This window comes from Tachyglossus aculeatus, chromosome 14 (genome assembly GCF_015852505.1).
Source record: "Tachyglossus aculeatus isolate mTacAcu1 chromosome 14, mTacAcu1.pri, whole genome shotgun sequence".
Lineage (NCBI taxonomy): Eukaryota > Metazoa > Chordata > Mammalia > Monotremata > Tachyglossidae > Tachyglossus > Tachyglossus aculeatus.
Window position 1 is genome coordinate 31,137,894 of NC_052079.1, and position 20,360 is coordinate 31,158,253.

The window sequence follows — 20,360 nt, forward strand, 5'->3', positions numbered from 1 at the left end:
CACTTCCTCTCTTTCTTCCTCTCACTCCCTTTTTTTTTCCTCTCTCTCTCCCCCACTCCTCTCTCCTTCTCACAGTGAGCAGAGTGTTGAGTAGGAACAATAAATCAGGTGATGAACAACAAAGATATATTTCTTTTATCCTCAAAGTGAAGTTCACACAATCTCCACATTATCCGTCATAATGAATGAATCAAACAATGGTATTTATTGAGCGCGTACTCCGTGCAGAGCGTTCCACTAAGCACTTAAGATTTAATTTAAATTAATTTAATAATGGCATTTATTAAGCGCTTACTATGTGCAGAGCACTGTTCTAAGCGCTGAGGAATTTACAAGGTGATCAGGTTGTCCCACGTGGGGCTCACAGTCTTCATCCCCAGTTTACAGATGAGGGAACTGAGGCCCAGAGAAGTTAAGTGACTTGCCCAAAGTCACACAGCTGACAAGTGGTGGAGCCGGGATTTGAACCCATGACCTCTGACTCCACAGCCAGTGTTTTTTCCACTGAGCCATGCTGCTTCTCAATGAGAAGTACAATATAAGTACAATGAGAGTACAATATAACAGATATGATAGGCATATTCCCTGGTGATAAAAATTTACAGTCTGTATAGCCACAGGTCTTCACTACAGTGACTTGACGAATAACCAGGGGTTTGTGATCCTCTGGTTTAGACAACTGAGATTATTATATTTATGCTTAAGATATTTCTTGGGATAAGGGCTCAGATCAGTGACATCAGACACAGAAGTCCAATACAATAGCTAAATGTGAAAACTGGGTTCTTCAGTTCTGACCACAGTTCCCTTTTCTGTCCTTTATTTTATGAATCGATAAAATGGCAATATTTTCTTGACTCCTACTTACCTCACATGCATGTGATGAAGACGAAAGTTTGTGATGATATTTTGAAGCTTTTGAAAGAAAAAGTCCCGAGGTGAAGCGATCCTTCTTCATTCTTGAAAATCTGATGTTTCCAAATGTGAAAATGTTGCAGAGAAAATCACAATTTCTCTCTCCCTCTCTCATCCACACACCCACACACTCACCATGCTCAGCAACCCTCTTCTGCCATTCCTTTACTCATGTACTTGGTACCTTTATCTTTTGTTTCATTTCCCCTAGACAGTAAACTTGCTGCAGGCAGGGAACATGTCTATCAACTCTGGTACATTGTACTCTCCCAAGCAGTTAGTTCATTGCTCTGCACACAGTAAACGTTCAATAAATAAGATTGATTGTTCTCAAATTTAGTAGAGGCAACAATAGCTAACTCACTATATGCTTTGACCTGTGCTTCAACAGGAGACTACAAAGTAAGTTCATTCATTCATTCATTCAATCGTATTTATTGAGCGCTTACTGTGAGCAGTGCACTGTACTAAGTGCTTGGAAAGTACAGTTCAACAACAGAGGCAATCCCTACCCAATAACTGGATCATAGTCTAGAAAGAGGGGGTTCCAGAGTGCACTAGTAGCTCCCTCGCAGTATTCTGTAGACAGAACCAATACAAAACAGCCTCTAGAGTTTAATTTCTAGTCATTTTGAAAAAAAACCTGAGTTTGTCACAGTGAAGCACCTCCAAGAAAACAGTCAAGGGTGCAGTGGACAGTGGACCACAAGATACATCCTAATGGGATGTAGTGGGGCCAGGGGGTGGGAAGGAGGAGGAAAATAACCTTAGAAATAAACAGCTCAATATTAATAGCTTCTTTAGAGGTTTGGATAAATTCAGGTCCACTGTGGATTACTGGGTGGAAAGTTAGGATACCTGTTCTGGCCTCCTACTTAGCCTTTGAGTCCCGTATGGGAGGCAGCGTGGTTCAGTGGAAAGAGCATGGGCTTTATTTTACTTGTACATATCTATTCTATTTATTTTATTTTGTTAGTATGTTTGGTTTTGTTCTCTGTCTCCCCCTTATAGACTGTGAGCCCACTGTTGGGTAGAGACTGTCTCTATATGTTGCCAGCTTGTACTTACCAAGCGCTTAGTACAGTGCTCTGCACACAGTAAGCACTCAATAAATACGATTGATTGATTGATTGATTTGGAGTCAGAGATCATGGGTTCAAATCCCGGCTCCACCAATTGTCAGCTGTGTGACTTTGGGCAAGTCACTTAACTTCTCTGGGCCTCAGTTACCTCATGTGTAAAATGGGGATTAAGACTGTGAGCCCCCCGAGGGACAACCTGATCACCTTGTAACCTCCCCAGTACTTAGAGCAGTGCTTTGCACATAGTAAGTGCTTAATAAATGCCATCATCATCATCATCATCAGAAACTCTGTCTGACATGATTATCTAGCACAGTGCTTGGTACATAGCACTTAAATTCAATTATTATCACTAGATTGCACGCTCCTTGAAAGTAGGAATCAGACCTGCCAACTTTAATATATTGCACTCTCTCAAGTTCTTAGTACAGTGTCCTGTGCTAAGCAAGTGCTAAATAAATACAATTGACTGCTTGATTAGACATGGAGGGAAAGGTTAAGATTGCTTTAAGTGTTCAGCTCTATGTATTGGAGTGAATGTTAAAAGTGTTCAAACATTACACAGTTGCTCAAAGCACCTGTTGTCAGTGGGAGACAGAATAACAAACAGGGCTGATTCCAGTAATGGCATTGCTTGTGCTCTAAGACAACCCATGCTTCTAGAGTACCCAAATGGTATCCTAATTTCGGAGCCATACAGTGTTTCTATTGTAAGAACTGCAAGGAAAATGCTAATTTGTTTGCTACTTCCATTTGCTGGGTTCCTGGAAACAATTTAGCCTTTTAACATGTAGGAAAGAATGGCAAGCCGAAACTCATTTAGATTTCTGCTCCGGAGATTTGGGATCTAAAAAAGAATCAAACAGTCACCTTATAGCAGTCAGTTTGCCGCAGGTGGTTGTTGGGTGGTTATAAACTCCGATTACAGTAATGCAGGAAGGAAGCTGCTTGTTAAACTGTCATCTGGATTGTTAAACAGAAGTCACAGAAAAATAGATACAGTGGATCTTTGAAGGAAAAGTACGGGAAGCCCTTCAGTAGACTGATAAAAAAGATATTGTTTCTGAACCGTTAAAGTGTTTATATCTAAAACAGAGGGAAATTACCTTAAGGCAAACTATGGGTAATAAACTAGAATGTTATTGGGAATAGTACATTGAAGCTGTTCGCAGTTTATCATTGCTTAATAGTGCACGCACAGTACAGCGTTATCACTCCCAGCACTGTTTTCCTTTTCTTTGCCTCATCTCCTGCACATGTGGCTATTTTAGAAAAGTCATATCTATCATTTGGATAATAGGGGAACCCACATTTTTTTTTCTCCAAACAGCTCTATTCGTAGAGAGAATATAAAACCACCTCATATTTTAAATAAACCATGGTAAAGAACCATATGGTGTCAGAAACTGTGCTCTCGTTTCGTCTCTCTCTTCTCGCTCTCTTTTTCTCTCTCTTCTTGAGAGGATAACAACTTTTCAGTTGACCCATCCCAAAGCTATGATAGCATAAAGAGACTTTCATCTTATTTAGTTACCTAACATTTACTCCTTCTATTCCTTTGGGTCATTTATCAGTTTTTCATACTTTAGCAAAGTCTGTGTTTATTTTAAGGAGATTTCTTGTGGTTTCTGGGCAGCTACTAATACACCATGGAAACCACCGCAGAAATGTGAGTGTATATGGAGGCTTTGTAGGAGATCTAAGACTAACATTTTCCCTGGCTTTCAGTTTGCAAGACAATTTTGAGTTATTACAGTTACACAGATATTTGCAGATTGCTACTGATTTTCTTTTTTTAAAAGTTTGGTGAAATGTGATAAAATGTTGGAGACCGTTTTCTTTTAAGTCTGTGGGGATTTTCATTCTCCCCGTGGAACTCCCTGATGTTTCGATATTTTATCACATAGGATTGGATTGTGAACTCTTGGTGAATGCTATTTTCTCTTCTTGGCAGCATGGGGTAACCTTGGAAATGTTCTCAAGAGCCAGAGCAAGATTTCTGAAGCTGAAAGCGCCTATAGAAACGCTTTGTTCTACCGCAGCAACATGGCCGATATGCTCTATAATTTGTAAGTATGCGTGGCTTTCTCTGGGTTGGTTCATCTGGGAAGCTCGTGGTGAATGGCCCTATTGATTTAACTGCTGGAATTGGAGATGATGTTCACTGTCGCTTTGTAAAAGTCTTTTCATTCATCATACTGCTTAAACTCCAGGGTGCACAGGGTCTTTCTTGTCTGGGGGGCCACATTATCGATATTCATGTATTGATGCCGAGTTTGGGAAGAAAAAAGCACAGAAGGTCTGGAACCATCGAGCAGAAATGGTTCTATAGCAGATTAATTTCCTGCTTAAAATGTGTTTACATATGCAAATGTTCATTTTGCATTTTTCTAAATACAGTTTGAATTATAACTGTATTATTACCTTCTGCTTTTCTCACTTTATTGCTATTTAAATGACCAAAAGCTATATTTACGGTTGATTGGTCATTGGTCACTATTTTCCTGACTTAGAGGGAAAGGGAGTTTATCTCATGGCTCTGAAAAGTGTTCCTGACCAGAATTATTTCACCGTTTACACTTTTTGAGGTTAAATCATTGTTTCTTTTCTGTTCTGTCTCTCATTCTCCTTCCCCACGCCACTTCCCAGCTTAGATTGTCAGCTGCTGGTGAGTGGAACAGTCTTTTATTCAACTGTTATATGCAGATTCTCAAACGGAGCTCTATTGTGCCCATTGAGAAGCTCAATAAGTGCGTGTAATAATGATTAGGCCTGGCTGAATACTGGCACCTAAAATTTAGGGATAGGGGATTCAGAAAAATAGGTTTGTCTTCCTGTTCCAACAAATGTACTGATTGGTATTAGGTTCTTTGTGCTTAATACTGCAGATACTGGTGAGATATACTTGCGGATGGGCTTACTTGCTTGCTGCTCACCATCCTCACTCTATATAGCTATTTTATGGGGAGACTGGAGGACTTAAGCCAGAACTGCTCCACTGTACCTCAGCCCTGTCTCTACTTCAATCAGCAACTACCTCTAAGGTCTACAATCTGCTGCGTCCTTCCTGTTGATTTTTGGAGTGTTAAAGGGTTGATTCTGAAAAAAAAATCAGCATGGCACAGTGAATAGAGAACAGGTCTCGGAGTCAGAAGGTCATGGGTTCTTATCCCAGCTCCCCCACTTAATAATAATAATGGTATTTTGTCAAGCGCTTACTATGTGCCAAGCACTGTTCTAAGCTCTGGGGTAGATACAAGGTAATCAGGTTGTCCCACATGGGGCTCACAGTCTGAATCCCTGTTTTACAGGTAAGGTAACTGAGGCACAGAGAAGTTACGTGACTTGCCCAAAGTCACAGCTGATAAGTGGCAGAGCCAAGATTAGAACCCACAGCCTCTGACTCCCAATCAATCAATCGTGTTTATTGAGCGCTTACTGTGTGCAGAGCACTGTACTAAGCGCTTGGGAAGTACAAGTTGGCAACATATAGAGACAGTCCCTACCCAACAGTGGGCTCACAGTCTAAAGCCCAAGCCCATGCTCTTACCACTAAGCCACGCTGCTTCTCCCGTGTCTGTTCTCTGACCTTGGGCCAGTCACTTCATTTCTCTGTGCCTCAGTTACCTCACCTTTAAAATGGGGATTGAGACTGTGAGCCCCACAAGGGACAGAGACTGTGTCCAACCTGATTTGCTGATATCAGCCCTAGTGCTTAGTACAGTGCCTGGCATATAGTAAGTGCTTAACGGATATCATTATTATTTTTATTATTATTAACTCATTCTCCCCATACAAACATATGTGTTTTTTGTAGAAGATGCACCTTATACAAAAGCACCTTACAGATGATGATGGATGCATTTGTAGACTATGGGAAGCATATTATGCAATGAAAAAACTGCTACAGAGGATGTGTCCAGTGTCCCAGGAAAAAGCTCTAATTAAATGTAGGTTCTCAGGCTCCATATTCTCCCCAAACTTGAAAGGCAAGTTTCCTGAAGAGAGAATTTCCTGCCAATATCCTTTAACATTCAAACTGGAGACTGTGTATTTTGGCAGATCATAGTGCACAGAGACCAGTCAGAGGCTTTATTTAAGCAGATCTCAAAACATATTTAGATGGGTGATTTCTGAGCAGTACGCTGCATATTTTAGAGTACTGAGTAATATTCTCTGTGTGGTTTATATGCTGAGTTTGAGATAAGTGAATCGAGAACACTCAAACCTCACATGACAAAGCACCAGTGCCTCTGGCCAACACATTGTCTTCTTAAATGTAAATCCTTGAAACTTTGAGTCAGCGGGAAATAAAGTCTAAGGTTCCCATCGAATATGAAAGAGTGGAAAATTAAGAATGTTGACTACTAACTCAGTGAATCAAGACACAGTTTCAAAGGGGTAACTTTGATTCCTTTGCAGCTCTGATATTGGGTGAGAAAAAGGCTACCTCTTTGTCCATACTGCTCCCAAAAGGAAGCAGGACAAAACTGAGAAATGGAATCCATCTTATAGGAGACCGAGATGGTTTCTTGAGACATTCCCTTCTTCAGTCCATCAGTTGTATTTATTGAGCGCTTACTGTGTGCACAACACTGTACTAAGCTCATGTGAGAGTACAATATAACAATTTAACAGACACATTCCCTGACCAGAGTGAATTTACAGTCTAGAGGGAGCTTAATCAATCAATCAATCAATCGTATTTATTGAGCGCTTACTATGTGCAGAGCACTGTACTCAGTGCTTGGGAAGTACAAATTGGCAACACATAGAGACAGTCCCTACCCAACAGTGGGCTCACAGTCTAAAAGGGGGAGACAGAGAACAAAACCAAACATACCAACAAAATAAAATAAATAGGATAGAAATGTACAAGTAGAATAAATAAATAAATAAATAAATAATAATAAATAAATAAATAAATAGAGTAATAAATATGTACAAACATATATATATATATATGTATATATATACAAGCTTAAGTGCTTCCTCCACATAACTTGAGTTTCAGGAGAACCAATATCTGTCAAGGGCAAGTTTCATCTTCTAAGGGTATCCCTTCTGACTGTCTTTTCCACCTTACAAGTGGTCACCTAATCCCGTCGAACAGCTGCTGCAGAAACAGCTCAGATTCATGTGCTACTTATGGTTGGACCTCCCTTTCTCCTCTCAGCCATTGGTGTTACCCAGATTGACCAGAAAAGGTTCACTACTGCATTTTTCAGCACAAAATGTGAAAGTATGCAGAGCTTCTCTCTCAAAGACCCTCATGCTCAAAAGTATTGGTCTTGGAAGATCAACTTGTTATGGCATGGGCCTGGTGGTAAAGAAATATGTTGGTATTAATTGCCAAAGAAAGGTAAATCACTGCAGTACAAAATATCATGAGGAATAGATTTAGCTGGAAAATCTATCCCCAAACTGTTGTATTGTTGTGGTATTATCAGTGAATCAATGGTATTTATTGAGTAATTACTGGATCTAGAGCCCTGTTACTAAGGATTTGGAAAAGTACAGTCCAGTAGAGTTGCATTAGTGATAAGGGAAAGCAGCGTGGCTTGGTGTAAAGAACGTGGGCTTGGGAGTCATAGGCCCTGGGTTCTAATTCCGCTTCAGCCACTTGCCTGCTGTGTGGCCTTAGTCAAGTCACATAACTTCTCAGTGTTTCAGTTTCTGCATCTGTAAAATGTTGATTCAATCCCTGGTCTTCCTTCTTAGACTGTAAACCCCATTTGGTACAGGGATTCCATCCAACTTGATTACCCTCTATCTAATTAAGTGCTTAGTACACTGCTTGGTGCAATGTAAACTTAACAGATACCATTCATTTTGAAAAAAAATTCATTCATTCAATTGTATTTCTTGAGCACTTACCTTGTGCAGAGCACTTTACTAAGCGCTTGAAAAGTGCAAGTCAGCAACCAATAGAGAAGATCCCTGCCCACGGTGGGCTCACCGTCTAGAAAAAAATGAAATACCTCCTTCCCATGTTGGGCAGGGGTTGTGTCTGACCTGATTATGGTATCCCATATCCCCCCAAGTGCTTAGCAAAGTGCTTGGCACATGATAAGTGCTTAATAAATGACATCATCATTACTATTGTGATCTCAGTCAATCAATCAATCGTATTTATTGAGTGCTTACTATGTGCAGAGCAGTGTACTAATTACTTTGAAGAGTACAATATAGCATGTGACAGACACATTGCCTGCCCACAATGATCTCAAAATGTGATCTATTTCTAAATTTGGATCTGTCTGCTCTCATTATTATTAATGATATTGTTATCTTTATTATATTTGTTCAGCACATGCTTTGTGCCAAGTACTGTTCAAAGCACCGGGGTAGATACAAGTTAGTCAGGTTGGACACAGTCCCAGTCCCACATGGGGCTCTCAGTCTAAGCAAAAGTGTACATTTTAGAAGCAAAATGGTTAGCATATTTTTAATATAGGATTGTGCTCAAACTTCCATTTGTTTAAATTTAAAACCTCCAATTCTTTATATGAGTTGTTTCAAGAGTGCCATGAATACATTTCTCTGAAGTGTTCATCTTTTCTTCTAGATTCATAAACTTAGCTATTACAAAGGAAATGAACTGGTTACTCTTTGCTTTCGACCTGGCAGGTTTTATAAATACATGGTCAACCTTCAACATTCTGGTTTCCTGTTTGATTCTACAAATCATTATTTTGCAAAGGAAAAGTTCTTTCTGGAGTAAAAAATCCTCATCTGTGTAATTTCACTAGCATTAAAGATAAATCCGGGTTTTAGTGAGCTAAATGAAACCTAACTAGAATTTATCTTATTGGATATTTTATTAGCTATTTAGTGGATGCAAAAGCTCAGTATTTAGTTAAAACCTTCATTATGAGAATGTAATGAGTTTTCATTCTGTCTTTGCAACATGACTGCTAGTGTATGAGCTCATGGGGGTAGTGTTTGCTTGTGAGATTGCAGCTCTTTATTTATTCATTTTTTATGATGATGATGATGGTATTTGTTAAGTGCTTACTATGTGCCAGGCACTGTCCTAAGCACCTGGTTAGGATAAAGGATATAGGTACAGGATAATCAGGTTGGACACAGTCCCTGTCCCAGATGGGGTTCACAGTCTTAAGCCCCATTTTACAGATCAATCAATCAATCGTATTTATTGAGCGCTTACTGTGTGCAGAGCACTGTACTAAGCGCTTGGGAAGTACAAGTTGGCAACATATACAGTCCCTACCCAACAGTGGGCTCACAGTCTAAAAGGGGGAGACGGAGAACAAAACCAAACATACTAAAAAAATAAATAGTGATCAATTTCTTGGGATTATTACATAGCCACCCATTTTAGTTTCAGCAGTGAAACTGGTCTTAATCCATTACCTTAGCTACTCAGTGCTTATTTGGATTTGCACTCATTTTAAAACCTGACACCCACATAATCCCAGTTTTTAATATATAAACCCCATCAGCTAACTCATCTGAAATCACGGTTAATGAGTACTTGTTTTCACCTATTATTCCTTACTAAATGTCACCATGTTCCTTCATTCATTCATTCGATCGTATTTATCGAGCACATACTGTGTGCAGAGCACTGTACTAAGCGCTTGGGAAGTACAAGTTGAGGTAACTGAGGCACAGAGAAGTGAAGTGACTTGCCCAAGGTCATCCAGCAGACAGGTGGTGGAGCCAGGATTAGAACCCAAGTCCTTCTGACTTCCAGCCAATGCTCTATCCACTAGGCCACGCTGCTTCCCTGATGATCATAATACACAAGGGGCTGAAACTCCCTGCTGCAGAGTGATTTAAGGATCCAGCTAAGGAACGTACAGAGCCAGTGATTGGATGGCAGTGTTGAAAAGATCCATATATATGCTAACCAACACCCAACCAAAGACTATAATGTATCACTAGGAAAGCTGAGTGACCTCAAACTCAGTACCTCAACTCTTTAAAGGGCGAATTTGATTTCAGTTCTCGTCATAGAGAAGGAGCAATCTTATGGCACCATGGCCTAGTGGAGAAAGGGGACCTGGGTTCTCATCCCAGCTCTGCCACTTGCTTGCCTTGTGACCCTGGGAAGTCATATACCTTGCACCGGACCTTAATTTCCTCATCCGTAAAATGGAGCACTAAAACAAGTGCTTAGTACAGTGCTCTGCACGCAGTAAGCGCTCAGTAAATACAATTGAATGAATGAAAGACATGACAAGCCGGTTCTCCTTTCATTTCGGACTGTGAGGCCCATATGGGAGACTGTGTCTGAATGGATAACCTTGTGTCTACCCCAGCACTTAGAACAGTGCTCATCACACAGTGAATCTTAACAAATATCATAGTTATTATCATTATTATTATTACTACAATGATGTTGAGGTCTTGGAAGGAAACAGAGCCAAGTAAAAGGTGAAGCTGTGGCCTCCCCTCAACTTTTGCAGAAGTTACTACAAAAAGGGGTAAGGTGCTCTAAGATGCTCATTCATCCAGCAATGAACAAGCAAAGAGAAAACTCAATACTTAGAAGTCTACACTAGATCTTCCTTAAAAATGGAAGACTAAAGAAATGGCGGAGTACTTCAGAGGCCTCTCAAAAATCACGATCTTCAAGAAGAAGGATAAGACAGGTGAATCCTTAGAATCCTCCTGGGTAGGCTAATGAAGTGTATTGCTAACCTTTCCCTAACCTATTGCAATGTGGCTTCAAAAAGTGCAGGCAACAATACTAGCACCTTTCTGCTGGATATATAAACTGAGATCCAGACTCTGGCAACAACTGGTTTTAATTTAGCAGCTTATTTAATTCTAATTCATTTTTAATGGCATCACTTAAGCACCATCCTAAACAATAGGGTTGATATAAGTTAATCAGGTCGGACACAGACCCTGCCCCAAATGGAGCTCACAGTCCAAGCAGGAGGGAGAACAGGCATTGAATCCCCATTTTGTAGATGAGGTAACTGAGGCACGGGAAAGCGAAGTCACTTGTCCTAGATCAAACAGCAGGCAAGTGGAAGAGGACCTCTGGTCCTCTGACTCGGAGGCCCAGTGCTTTTTCCACTAGGCTATGCTGCTTCCCACCCCGGTGCCTTGAGAACTTCACCAACATTTATAAACTACTCCTCAATTGTGTGATCTGATATGGCAGAGCTGAAGTTGCCTCTATGGTCCTTATCAAATCATCAATCAGTGTGCTCTGAAGATAGTAAGTGCCCCCAAAATACAATTGATTGTCTGCCCAAAAGAAGCTAGTAGTCTAGAGGAGGAATTTACAGTCTAGAGGAAGAGCTTACAGTCTTTATACATGTTTATTGGTGAAACGTGAAAGTAGTCCAGAAAACACATCTGCTTTTCAAGTTAATCAGAATCAACTACAAGCCATACTCAGTGTCAAATGGCAAAATAAGATTATCCATCTCAATATCAGTAGCAGCAGTGGTTCAGTGGGTACCTATTGTGTTTTAGGCTCATGGGAAAATCAGAAGAAACAAAACATGTTCCCTGCCCTCGGTTTAAAAACAGCTATGGGGTACCGGAATTCAATCATCTCAGTTGCACTGAAACACCAATCCTAGAAACATATCCTTGCTGGAAGCCATATGTGGGGAGAATGGATGATAACATGACACCCAAACAGCTGCTGCTGTATTTTGAAAGGGATGAAAAAAAATTAAGATTATAATGGAATAGAGTTCAAACAACGAGCTAGTGCAGTGGTTTAGAGATGATTGCTCAGAGAAAGCTTCAGTGGGCAGTCACAGCAAGGCAGAGGTGGCTTGCTTTAAAACAGAGACTTTGGGAAGACCCGAAAAGCACAAGGCTGATTTAAAAACAGTGCCAGGGGCTGCAATTTGTGGATTTTCCAGCAAGGCAAAGGATAAACTTTGAAATGTGGAATGGTGTGGCAATCACGCATCACACATTGACCTTTGCAACCTCAGCCGTACACAGGGCTAGTAGCTCATTATTGAAAGTTGTATGTGTGTGTGTGTGTGTGTGTGTGTGTGTGTGTGTGTGTTTGTTTGAAGCAGAGGTGAGTCCTGCCAGGAAGACATCTGGTACCTTCTACCAAGCAGCCACCAGTCCCATTATGAAGTTTAATATCTGGGCCACACTAGACTTGGAAATCACACAAAGAAATCCACTCTGGTTTATGGAACCAGTGAATTCCAGTTTCAGAGCCCTTGGGCTAAAAATATCTCTGCAGAATCAGAAGCAACAAAGCCACTGGTAGAGTTATGGTGTACAATGCTGATAAAAAACGAAATGTGAGAATAGATTATATTGGTTATCCCCATACAGGAATTTCCATTCAGAAAAAAAAGGAATGAAACAAGATAGTGTTACGTAAGGTGATTGGCGTGCTAAAAAAATGTAAAGCCTTCTTTCAATGAGTTTTCATATAGTGGCATTTATTAACATAACCATTTTCCCTACGGTGCATTTGTGTGTGTGTGTGTGTGTGTGTGTGTGTGTGTGTGTTGAGGGGGGATGGGTGGGTGTTTATATATATATATATATATATATATATATATATATATATATATATATATATATATATATATCTGTGTATATGTATACACATACATGTGTGTGTATATATATAAACATATATATACACATATAGATACACATACACACATATACACACATACACACACTATATATATATATATATATATATATATATATATACATATATATATAAACACCCACCCATCCCCCCTCAACACACACACACACACACAAATGCACAAATGCTAATATATATATTTGGGTGTTGTGTGAAGTACCCAGATATTGGGGAGCCCAGAAAGTGTTAGGAATAGAGGCCAGGGGCAGGACCGTACAGGCAGATTTTAGAAAAATAGAAAACTAGACATGGACAGAGACATCAAGGGGAAAAGAATAAAAGAAAAAAGAGACAGAGGATTGAGTCAGAGAAAGGATAAGACAAAAAAGGATTGGCTAGAGAAGGGAAAAAAGGTCCAAGAGGTAGAAATATTAACAACCTCCCCCCCCCACACACACACACATACACCCCAACCCACTCCACTCCCCAACTCCGTATCTTTTCCTGGACCCTGTCATCAGAATTTACACTCCCCAGGAATTGTGGCCACCCGCATCTTGGCAGGGGAATCCCAGGCCAATATTGGAGCAGTGCACTGACCGAAATTACCGGTGTTCCTCTAGACTGTAAGCTTGTTGTGAGCGGGGAATTTGTCTGCCGTATTGTTACATGGTACTCTCCCAAGTGAGAGAGTGTGCTGTGTACACAGTAAGTGCTCAATAAATACAACTGACTGACTGATATTGACTGACTGTCCAAGCGCTTAGTACAGTGCTCTGCACAGAGTAAGCGCTCAATAAATACGATTGATGAGGATGACTGTCCAACCCCAGCAGCCAGAGTCCTTCCAACCCAATAAAGGCGCAATCAGTAGCAGCAGTGTGAGACCGCCACTTCCCCTACACCCAACCCCTCTAGGCCCACCACTGAGGAAAGAACCTGCCATATACCGCTGGGACTCGCATCATCCCAAGATTGCCAAGATTACCTCCTTCCCTTCCCCACAGCACCTGAATATATGTATATATGTTTGTACATATTTATTACTCTATTTCACTTGTACATATCTATTCTCTTTATTTTATTTTGTTAGTATGTTTGGTTTTGTTCTCTGTCTCCCCCTTCTAGACTGTGAGCCCGCTGTTGGGTAGGGACTGTCTCTATGTGTTGCCGACTTGTACTTCCCAAGCGCTTAGTACAATGCTCTGCACACAGTAAGCGCTCAATAAATACAATTGATTGATTGATCCCCTGCTCTGCCACAGGAAGGGAGAGACTCCGGTGGCAGCATGAGGCCTTGTCAACCTTTAGAATGAGGGAAAGACCACCGCCGTTACCACAGCTGGGAATTCTGGGACTGTCTCTGCTCTGAGGAGCCTGAAGCCTGACTGCTCATGTCATCTTTATCGTTGTCCTTGTCTTTTATATTTTTGCTTCATATTTATGTGTTTGCCACAAATCCTCTTCCTACCTTGTTGTTAGATTGTGAGTCCTGTGGAGGGTTACAGACCTTAGCCCCCTCCTTCCTCTCCCCCTCATCCCCCTCTCCATCCCCCCGTCTTACCTCCTTCCCTTCCCCACAGCACCCATATATATGTATATATGTTTATACATATATAAACATGGAATGCCCTCCCTCTGCCCCTCCGCCAAGCTAGCTCCCTTCCTCCCTTCAAGGCCCTGCTGAGAGCTCACCTCCTCCAGGAGGCCTTCCCAGACTGAGCCCCTTCCATCCTCTCCCCCTCGTCCCCCTCTCCATCCCCCCATCTTACCTCCTTCCCTTCCCCACAGCACCTGTATATATGTATATATGGTTGTACATATTTATTACTCTATTTATTTATTTATTTATTTATTTTGCTTGTACATTTCTATCCTATTTATTTTATTTTGTTGGTATGTTTGGTTCTGTTCTCTGTCTCCCCCTTTTAGACTGTGAGCCCACTGTTGGGTAGGGACTGTCTCTATGTGTTGCCAATTTGTACTTCCCAAGCGCTTAGTACAGTGCTCTGCACATAGTAAGCGCTCAATAAATACGATTGATTGATTGATTGATTATACATATTTATTACCCTATTTTACTTGTACATATCGATTCTATTTATTTTATTTTGTTAATATGTTTTGTTTTGTTCTCTGTCTCCCCCTTCTAGACTGTGAGCCCACTGTTGGGTAGGGACTGTCTCTATATGTTGCCAACTTGTACTTCCCAAGCACTTAGTACAGTGCTCTGCTCACAGTAAGCGCTCAATAAATACGATTGATTGATATGTACTCCTTTCCCAGTGCTCAGGGTAGTGCTTTGCACACAGTAGACAGAAGCAATGTAATACCACTACTAATAATAATAGTATTTGTTAAGCACTTATTATGTGCCAAGCACTGTTCTAAGCGCTGGGGTGGATACAAGGAAATCAGGTTGTCTCACGTGGCAGTCAGTCTTAATCCCCATTTTACAGATGAGGTAACTGAGGCACAGAGAAGTTAAGTGACTTGCCCAAGGTCACACAGCAGACAAATGGCAGAGTTAGGATTAGAACCCACATCCTCTGACTCCCAAGCCCATGCTCTTACCACTAAGCCATGCTGCTTCTCAACAATGTGGCCTAGTGGATATAGCACAGGACTAGGAGTCATATTTATTGAGTGCTTACTGTGTGCAGAGCACTGTACTAAGCGCAAACTTAGCATAGTGCTTGGCACATAGTAAGTGCTTAGCAAATGCCACAATTAATATTATGATTAGCATGATCCCTTAACCACAGCTCCATACTGCATTTGTCTTTTTTTTGTGAATTTGTCTGTCTTGTGTTTTAATATTTCATCATTACTGGTGTATCTGTCTCCGGACCCTTTTTCCCACTTAAATTCTTAGATTGTGAGTCCTCTGATAAAAAGGGATTGAGTCTAATTCCCATATTTGTCTTTCATAGTGCTTACTACAGTTCTTTGCACACAGGAATAGCTTAACAAATACTATTCGTTAGTAGATGGGTAATACATACTTTCAGTTTTTCTACTGGTGGAAGAGAGGATTTGCACTGCTCCCCTTCAGGTTCCGTATTGTGACATTCATTCATTCATTCAATCATTTATTAAGCACTTACTGTGTTCAGAATAATCTGCTAAGCACTTATCCTCTGGCACTACCAAAAAGCCACAGGTTGTGGTGGTGGTATTCAGAAGCCAGCACAATGACCTCCTGCTTGCCAAATCCAACGGATGCTACTCTATCCTAATCCTCCTCGACCTCTCAGCTGCCTTCGACACTGTGGACCACCCCCTTCTCCTCAACACGCTATCCGACCTTGGCTTCACAGACTCCGTCCTCTCCTGGTTCTCCTCTTATCTCTCCCGCAGTTCATTCTCAGTCTCTTTTGCTGGCTCCTCTTCCCTCTCCCATCCCCTTACTGTAGGAGTTCCTCAAGGGTCAGTTCTTGGTCCCCTTCTGTTCTCTATCTACACTCACTCCTTGGTGAACTCATTCGCTCCCACGGTTTCAACTATCATCTCTATGCTGATGACACCCAAATCTACATCTCTGCCCCTGCTCTCTCTCTCTCCCGTCAGGCTTGTGTCTCCTCCTGCCTTCAAGACATCTCCATCTGGATGTCTGCCCACCATCTAAAACTCAGTATGTTCAAGACTGAACTCCTTATCTTCCCTCCCAAACCCTGCCCTCTCCCTGACTTTCCCATCACTGTTGACGGTACTACCATCCTTCCCGTCTCACAAGCCGGCAACCTTGGGGTCATCCTCGACTCCGCTCTCTCATTCACCCCTCACATCCGATCCGTCACCAAAACCTGCCAGTCTTATCTCCGCAACATCGCCAAGATCCGCCCTTTCCTCTCCATCCAAACCGCTACCCTGCTGGTTCAATCTCTCATCCTATCCCGACTGGATTACTGCATCAGCCTCCTCTGTGCTCTCCCACCCTCCTGTCTCTCCCCACTTCACTCTATACTTCACGCTGCTGCCCGGATCATCTTTGTGCAGAAACGCTCTCAGCATGTTACTCCCCTCCTCAAAAATCTCCGGTGGCTCCCAGTCAACCTACGCATCAGGCAAAAACTCCTCACTCTCGGCTTCAAGGCTGTCCATCACCTCGTCCCCTCCTGCCTCACCTCCCTTCTTTCCTTCTACAGCCCAGCCCGCACCCTCTGCTCCTCTGCCACTAACCTCCTCACTGTGCCTCATGCTCGCCCATCCCGCCGTTGACCCCTGGCCCACGTCCTCCCCCTGGCCTGGAATGCCCTCCCTCCACACATCCGCCAAGCTAGCTCTCTTCCTCCCTTCAAAGCCCTACTGAGAGCTCACCTCCTCCAGGAGGCCTTCCCAGACTGAGACCCCTTCTTCCTCTCCCACTCCTCCCCCTCTCCATCCCCCCCGCCTGACCTCCTTCCCCTCCCCACAGCACCTGTATATATGTTTGTACATATTTATTACTCTATTTTACTTGTACATATTTACTATTCTATTTATTTTACTTTGTTAATATATTTTGTTTTGTTGTCTGTCTCCCCCTTCTAGACTGTGAGCCCATTGTTGGGTAGGGACCGTCTCTATATGTTAGCAACTTGTACTTCCCAAGTGCTTAGTACAGTGCTCTGCATACAGTAAGCGCTCAATAAATACAATTGAATGAATGAATGAACTGTCAAACCAGAACTAGCTCTTCTGGGCTACTGTTTGTAGGTTGTCATAGCTGAATGATGTTCTTCTCAGCTGTGCCCAAAATCATTATCCCCTGCCCAGAAAATACAGTTCAGTCTCGGCTGATCACAGTGATAATCAGCAGTAGCTACTGTTGCCACTGCCATTATCACCACCACTGACTCGGGAAGCAGAGTGGCCTAATAGAATGAGTGTGGGCCTGCAAGTCAAAGGACCTGGATTCTAATCCTGCCTCCGCCACTTGCTTGCTGTAGGATTTTGGGTGAGTCACTTAACTTCTCTGGACCTCAGTTTCCTCATTTGTAAAATGGAGATCAAATACCTCTTCTCTCTTTTACTTATACTCTGAGCCCAGTGAAAGAAAGGAATTGTGTCTGACCCGATTGTCTTGTATTCACTCTGGTGCATAGTTCAGTGTTTGGAACATGTCTGCTGTGTGACCTTGGGCAAGTCACTTAACTTCTCTGTGCCTCAGTTATCTCATCTGTAAAATGGGGATTAAGACTGTGAGCCCCACGTGGGTCAACTTGATCACCTTGTATCCCCCCCAGCGCTTAGAACAGTGCTCTGCACATAGTAAGCGCTTAACAAATGCCATCATTATTACTATTATCCACACAAGGGACAGGGCTATGTCTAATTCCTAACTGTATTCTTTCCCAGTAATTAGTACGGTGCTCTGTACCCACTAAGCACTTCATAAATACTGTTACTGCTTAACAAATACCACAATTGTTACTATTATCTTTACTGTCATCATCATCATTATTGTAGCTAAGAGATTCTTTTCCACCACCAAAGACTTATATCTTCCTTAGGCCTGTCCATGGTGGGAAAGACCTCGGAAGATCCTACCTAAATCAGGGCATCTGTCAAACTAAGTTAGCATCTGAAAGGGGTGAATAAAGCAATCTGCAACCAAGTCCATTGTAAAAAATCATTATTATTTTAAAACAAACAACTGATGGAATTAGGTTAAAGGGCTATAGATGTCTTCTGTGCCCTTGCAATAGCTTTTCTTGGGAAAGCCCAAGGTTTCCTGTTGAGCCGAATTTCAAGTAACTCAGTGTCAGTTTTCTCAAGAGGTTTAGCGTGATGAAAAATGAAGTGTCTTTTTGCTCGTTGTGAGGAAAAATGAGCAGATGTAATTCTGTTGTGTGCCTCATTCAAACCAGCTCTCCGTAATTTCTAACTCCTTGCTATAGTATTTGTTTTCTAAACCCTCAATGAAATATACTATATCATTTCAAGTTAGGTTTTGCAGTACATCTTGTGATCCATAGCCTAGGCTTACTTTAAGCTTACTTTAAGCTTAATTAGATGTTAAACTAAAGGATTCTTTTTAACAAAGTCCCAGTGCTTAGTACAGTGCCTGGCCACATAGCAAGCGCTTAACAAATACTATAATTATTATTATCTCTTCTGTTGTTTTTCCCATGTAATGGTTGTAGAACTCTCCATTGGGTATAATATGATTTTTGAAATATATTGTTTGTTGCCTGCAAAATTCCAGCAAGTTATTTTTGCACCACACAACTGTCATGACTCTTATAATTATTTTCACTGATCTAGTCACAGCAGGCAGGTGCCAGCCAGGGAAAGAACAGTCCCCTGCAGCACTACTGGGGTAGAAATACACGAAAGCGGGTTTTTATCTCTAGTGCTTACAAGCTGTCCAATTGACAAGTGTTTCTCCTGTGAGGAATGAGAAAATCAGCAGCCAGGCCCCTGTGGTTTAAATAGTCAGTCGACACCCTATTGTGTCTAGGTTCAAATATAGTTCACTGACAGTTAGTAGCTTAGATTTGGTTTAAATGCTTTTATATATTTAGATTTGTCTTCACAGAAACTTTCCCAGAGCAAAGAAAAAGGATTCGGACAATGATCTTAGGATATGTCGTTAGGCTGGCTACGGAGAGATCCATATTCGGGGAAAGAAGAAAAGTTTTGCTTCACTCAATTCTCTGAGAAGGGATTCAAAGGCAGATGTAGGTAAGCTAAGAATAGAATAAGGGACACAGTTATGTAAATCATTTCCCAAATAATAGGCAGCGCATTCAATAATTCATAATTACTTGAGTTTTTTATAACATTTGTTAAGCACGTAATATGTGCCAGGCACTGGGGTAGATAGAAAATACCAGGGTGTCCGTACCCCACATGTGGCTCACAGTCTTAATCCCCATTTTGCTGATGTAACTGAGGCACGGAGAAGTTAAGTGACTGGTTCAAGGTCACACAGCAGGCAGGTAGCAGAGCTGGGATTAGAACCCAAGCCCTTTGACTTGCCGGATCATGATCTTTCCATTAGGCTGCACTACTTCTCTTCTTTTAGCCTGTCTTCTGTAATCATCATGAAGGATTCCATTATTCCTGTATTCCATTAGCGTACCATAGAATTCAGCATTCAAAAGGGTTCCAACCCAAATTATTATTATTGAGGTATTTGTTAAGTTCTTTACAATGTGCCAAGCATTAGTGCTAACCACTGGGGTAGATAGAGGCCGCAGTCTCTGGCCTTCATGGGGCTCACAGTCAAAAGGGGAAAGAGGACAGTTATCGAATCCCCATTTTACCGCTGGAGAAACTGTGGCCAGGATTAGATCCCAGGTCTCCTGACCAGGTCGTCTGCTCTTTCCACTAAGTCCTGCTGCAAATGTGAGCATTGTCTTTTTCTAAGGGGAAACATTTAAAATGAAATGAGACTCAGAACTTTCGCTATTTCATCATGGCCTTAACCTTTCCTTCCAAAACTGGGTTTATCAAATGGCCTACAGTTCTTAAAGTCATTTTTCTTCTTGCCTTAACCTAAGCAGAAAAACTTTAACTCTACTGGTTCCAAATTAGCAATTTCTGGGGGGAAATCTTAATGAAATATATTGCAAAATAATAAATCAGAAAATGATTTCAGAGCTTGAGCACTGTTTTCCCACATACCTCAGAGGGGGAAAATAGCATCTGGAGTTCGTGTAAGGTGTTCTGTTCAGGAGAAGGAAAAAGATCACTTTTCTATGCCCTGTGCAAGGATACTAAGATTTGTTCCTGCCTAGAGCATAGCCAGTCAATCAAAAGTTTTTATCCAGTGCCTACTCTGTGTGGAGAGACCTCTGCTTGGGTGA

General features: G+C 41.6%; 1 protein-coding gene across 2 annotated transcripts in view; it reads left to right on the top strand.

Moving 5' to 3' along the window:
- TMTC2 (transmembrane O-mannosyltransferase targeting cadherins 2) overlaps positions 1–20,360 on the top strand; it is a 372,172-nt gene that overhangs the window by 212,057 nt on the left and 139,755 nt on the right. For both annotated transcript variants that reach the window (XM_038756319.1, XM_038756320.1), the window contains exon 4: positions 3,952–4,066. In XM_038756319.1, coding sequence (XP_038612247.1) covers positions 3,952–4,066 — 115 coding nt within the window. The remainder of the gene's footprint in view (positions 1–3,951; positions 4,067–20,360) is intronic.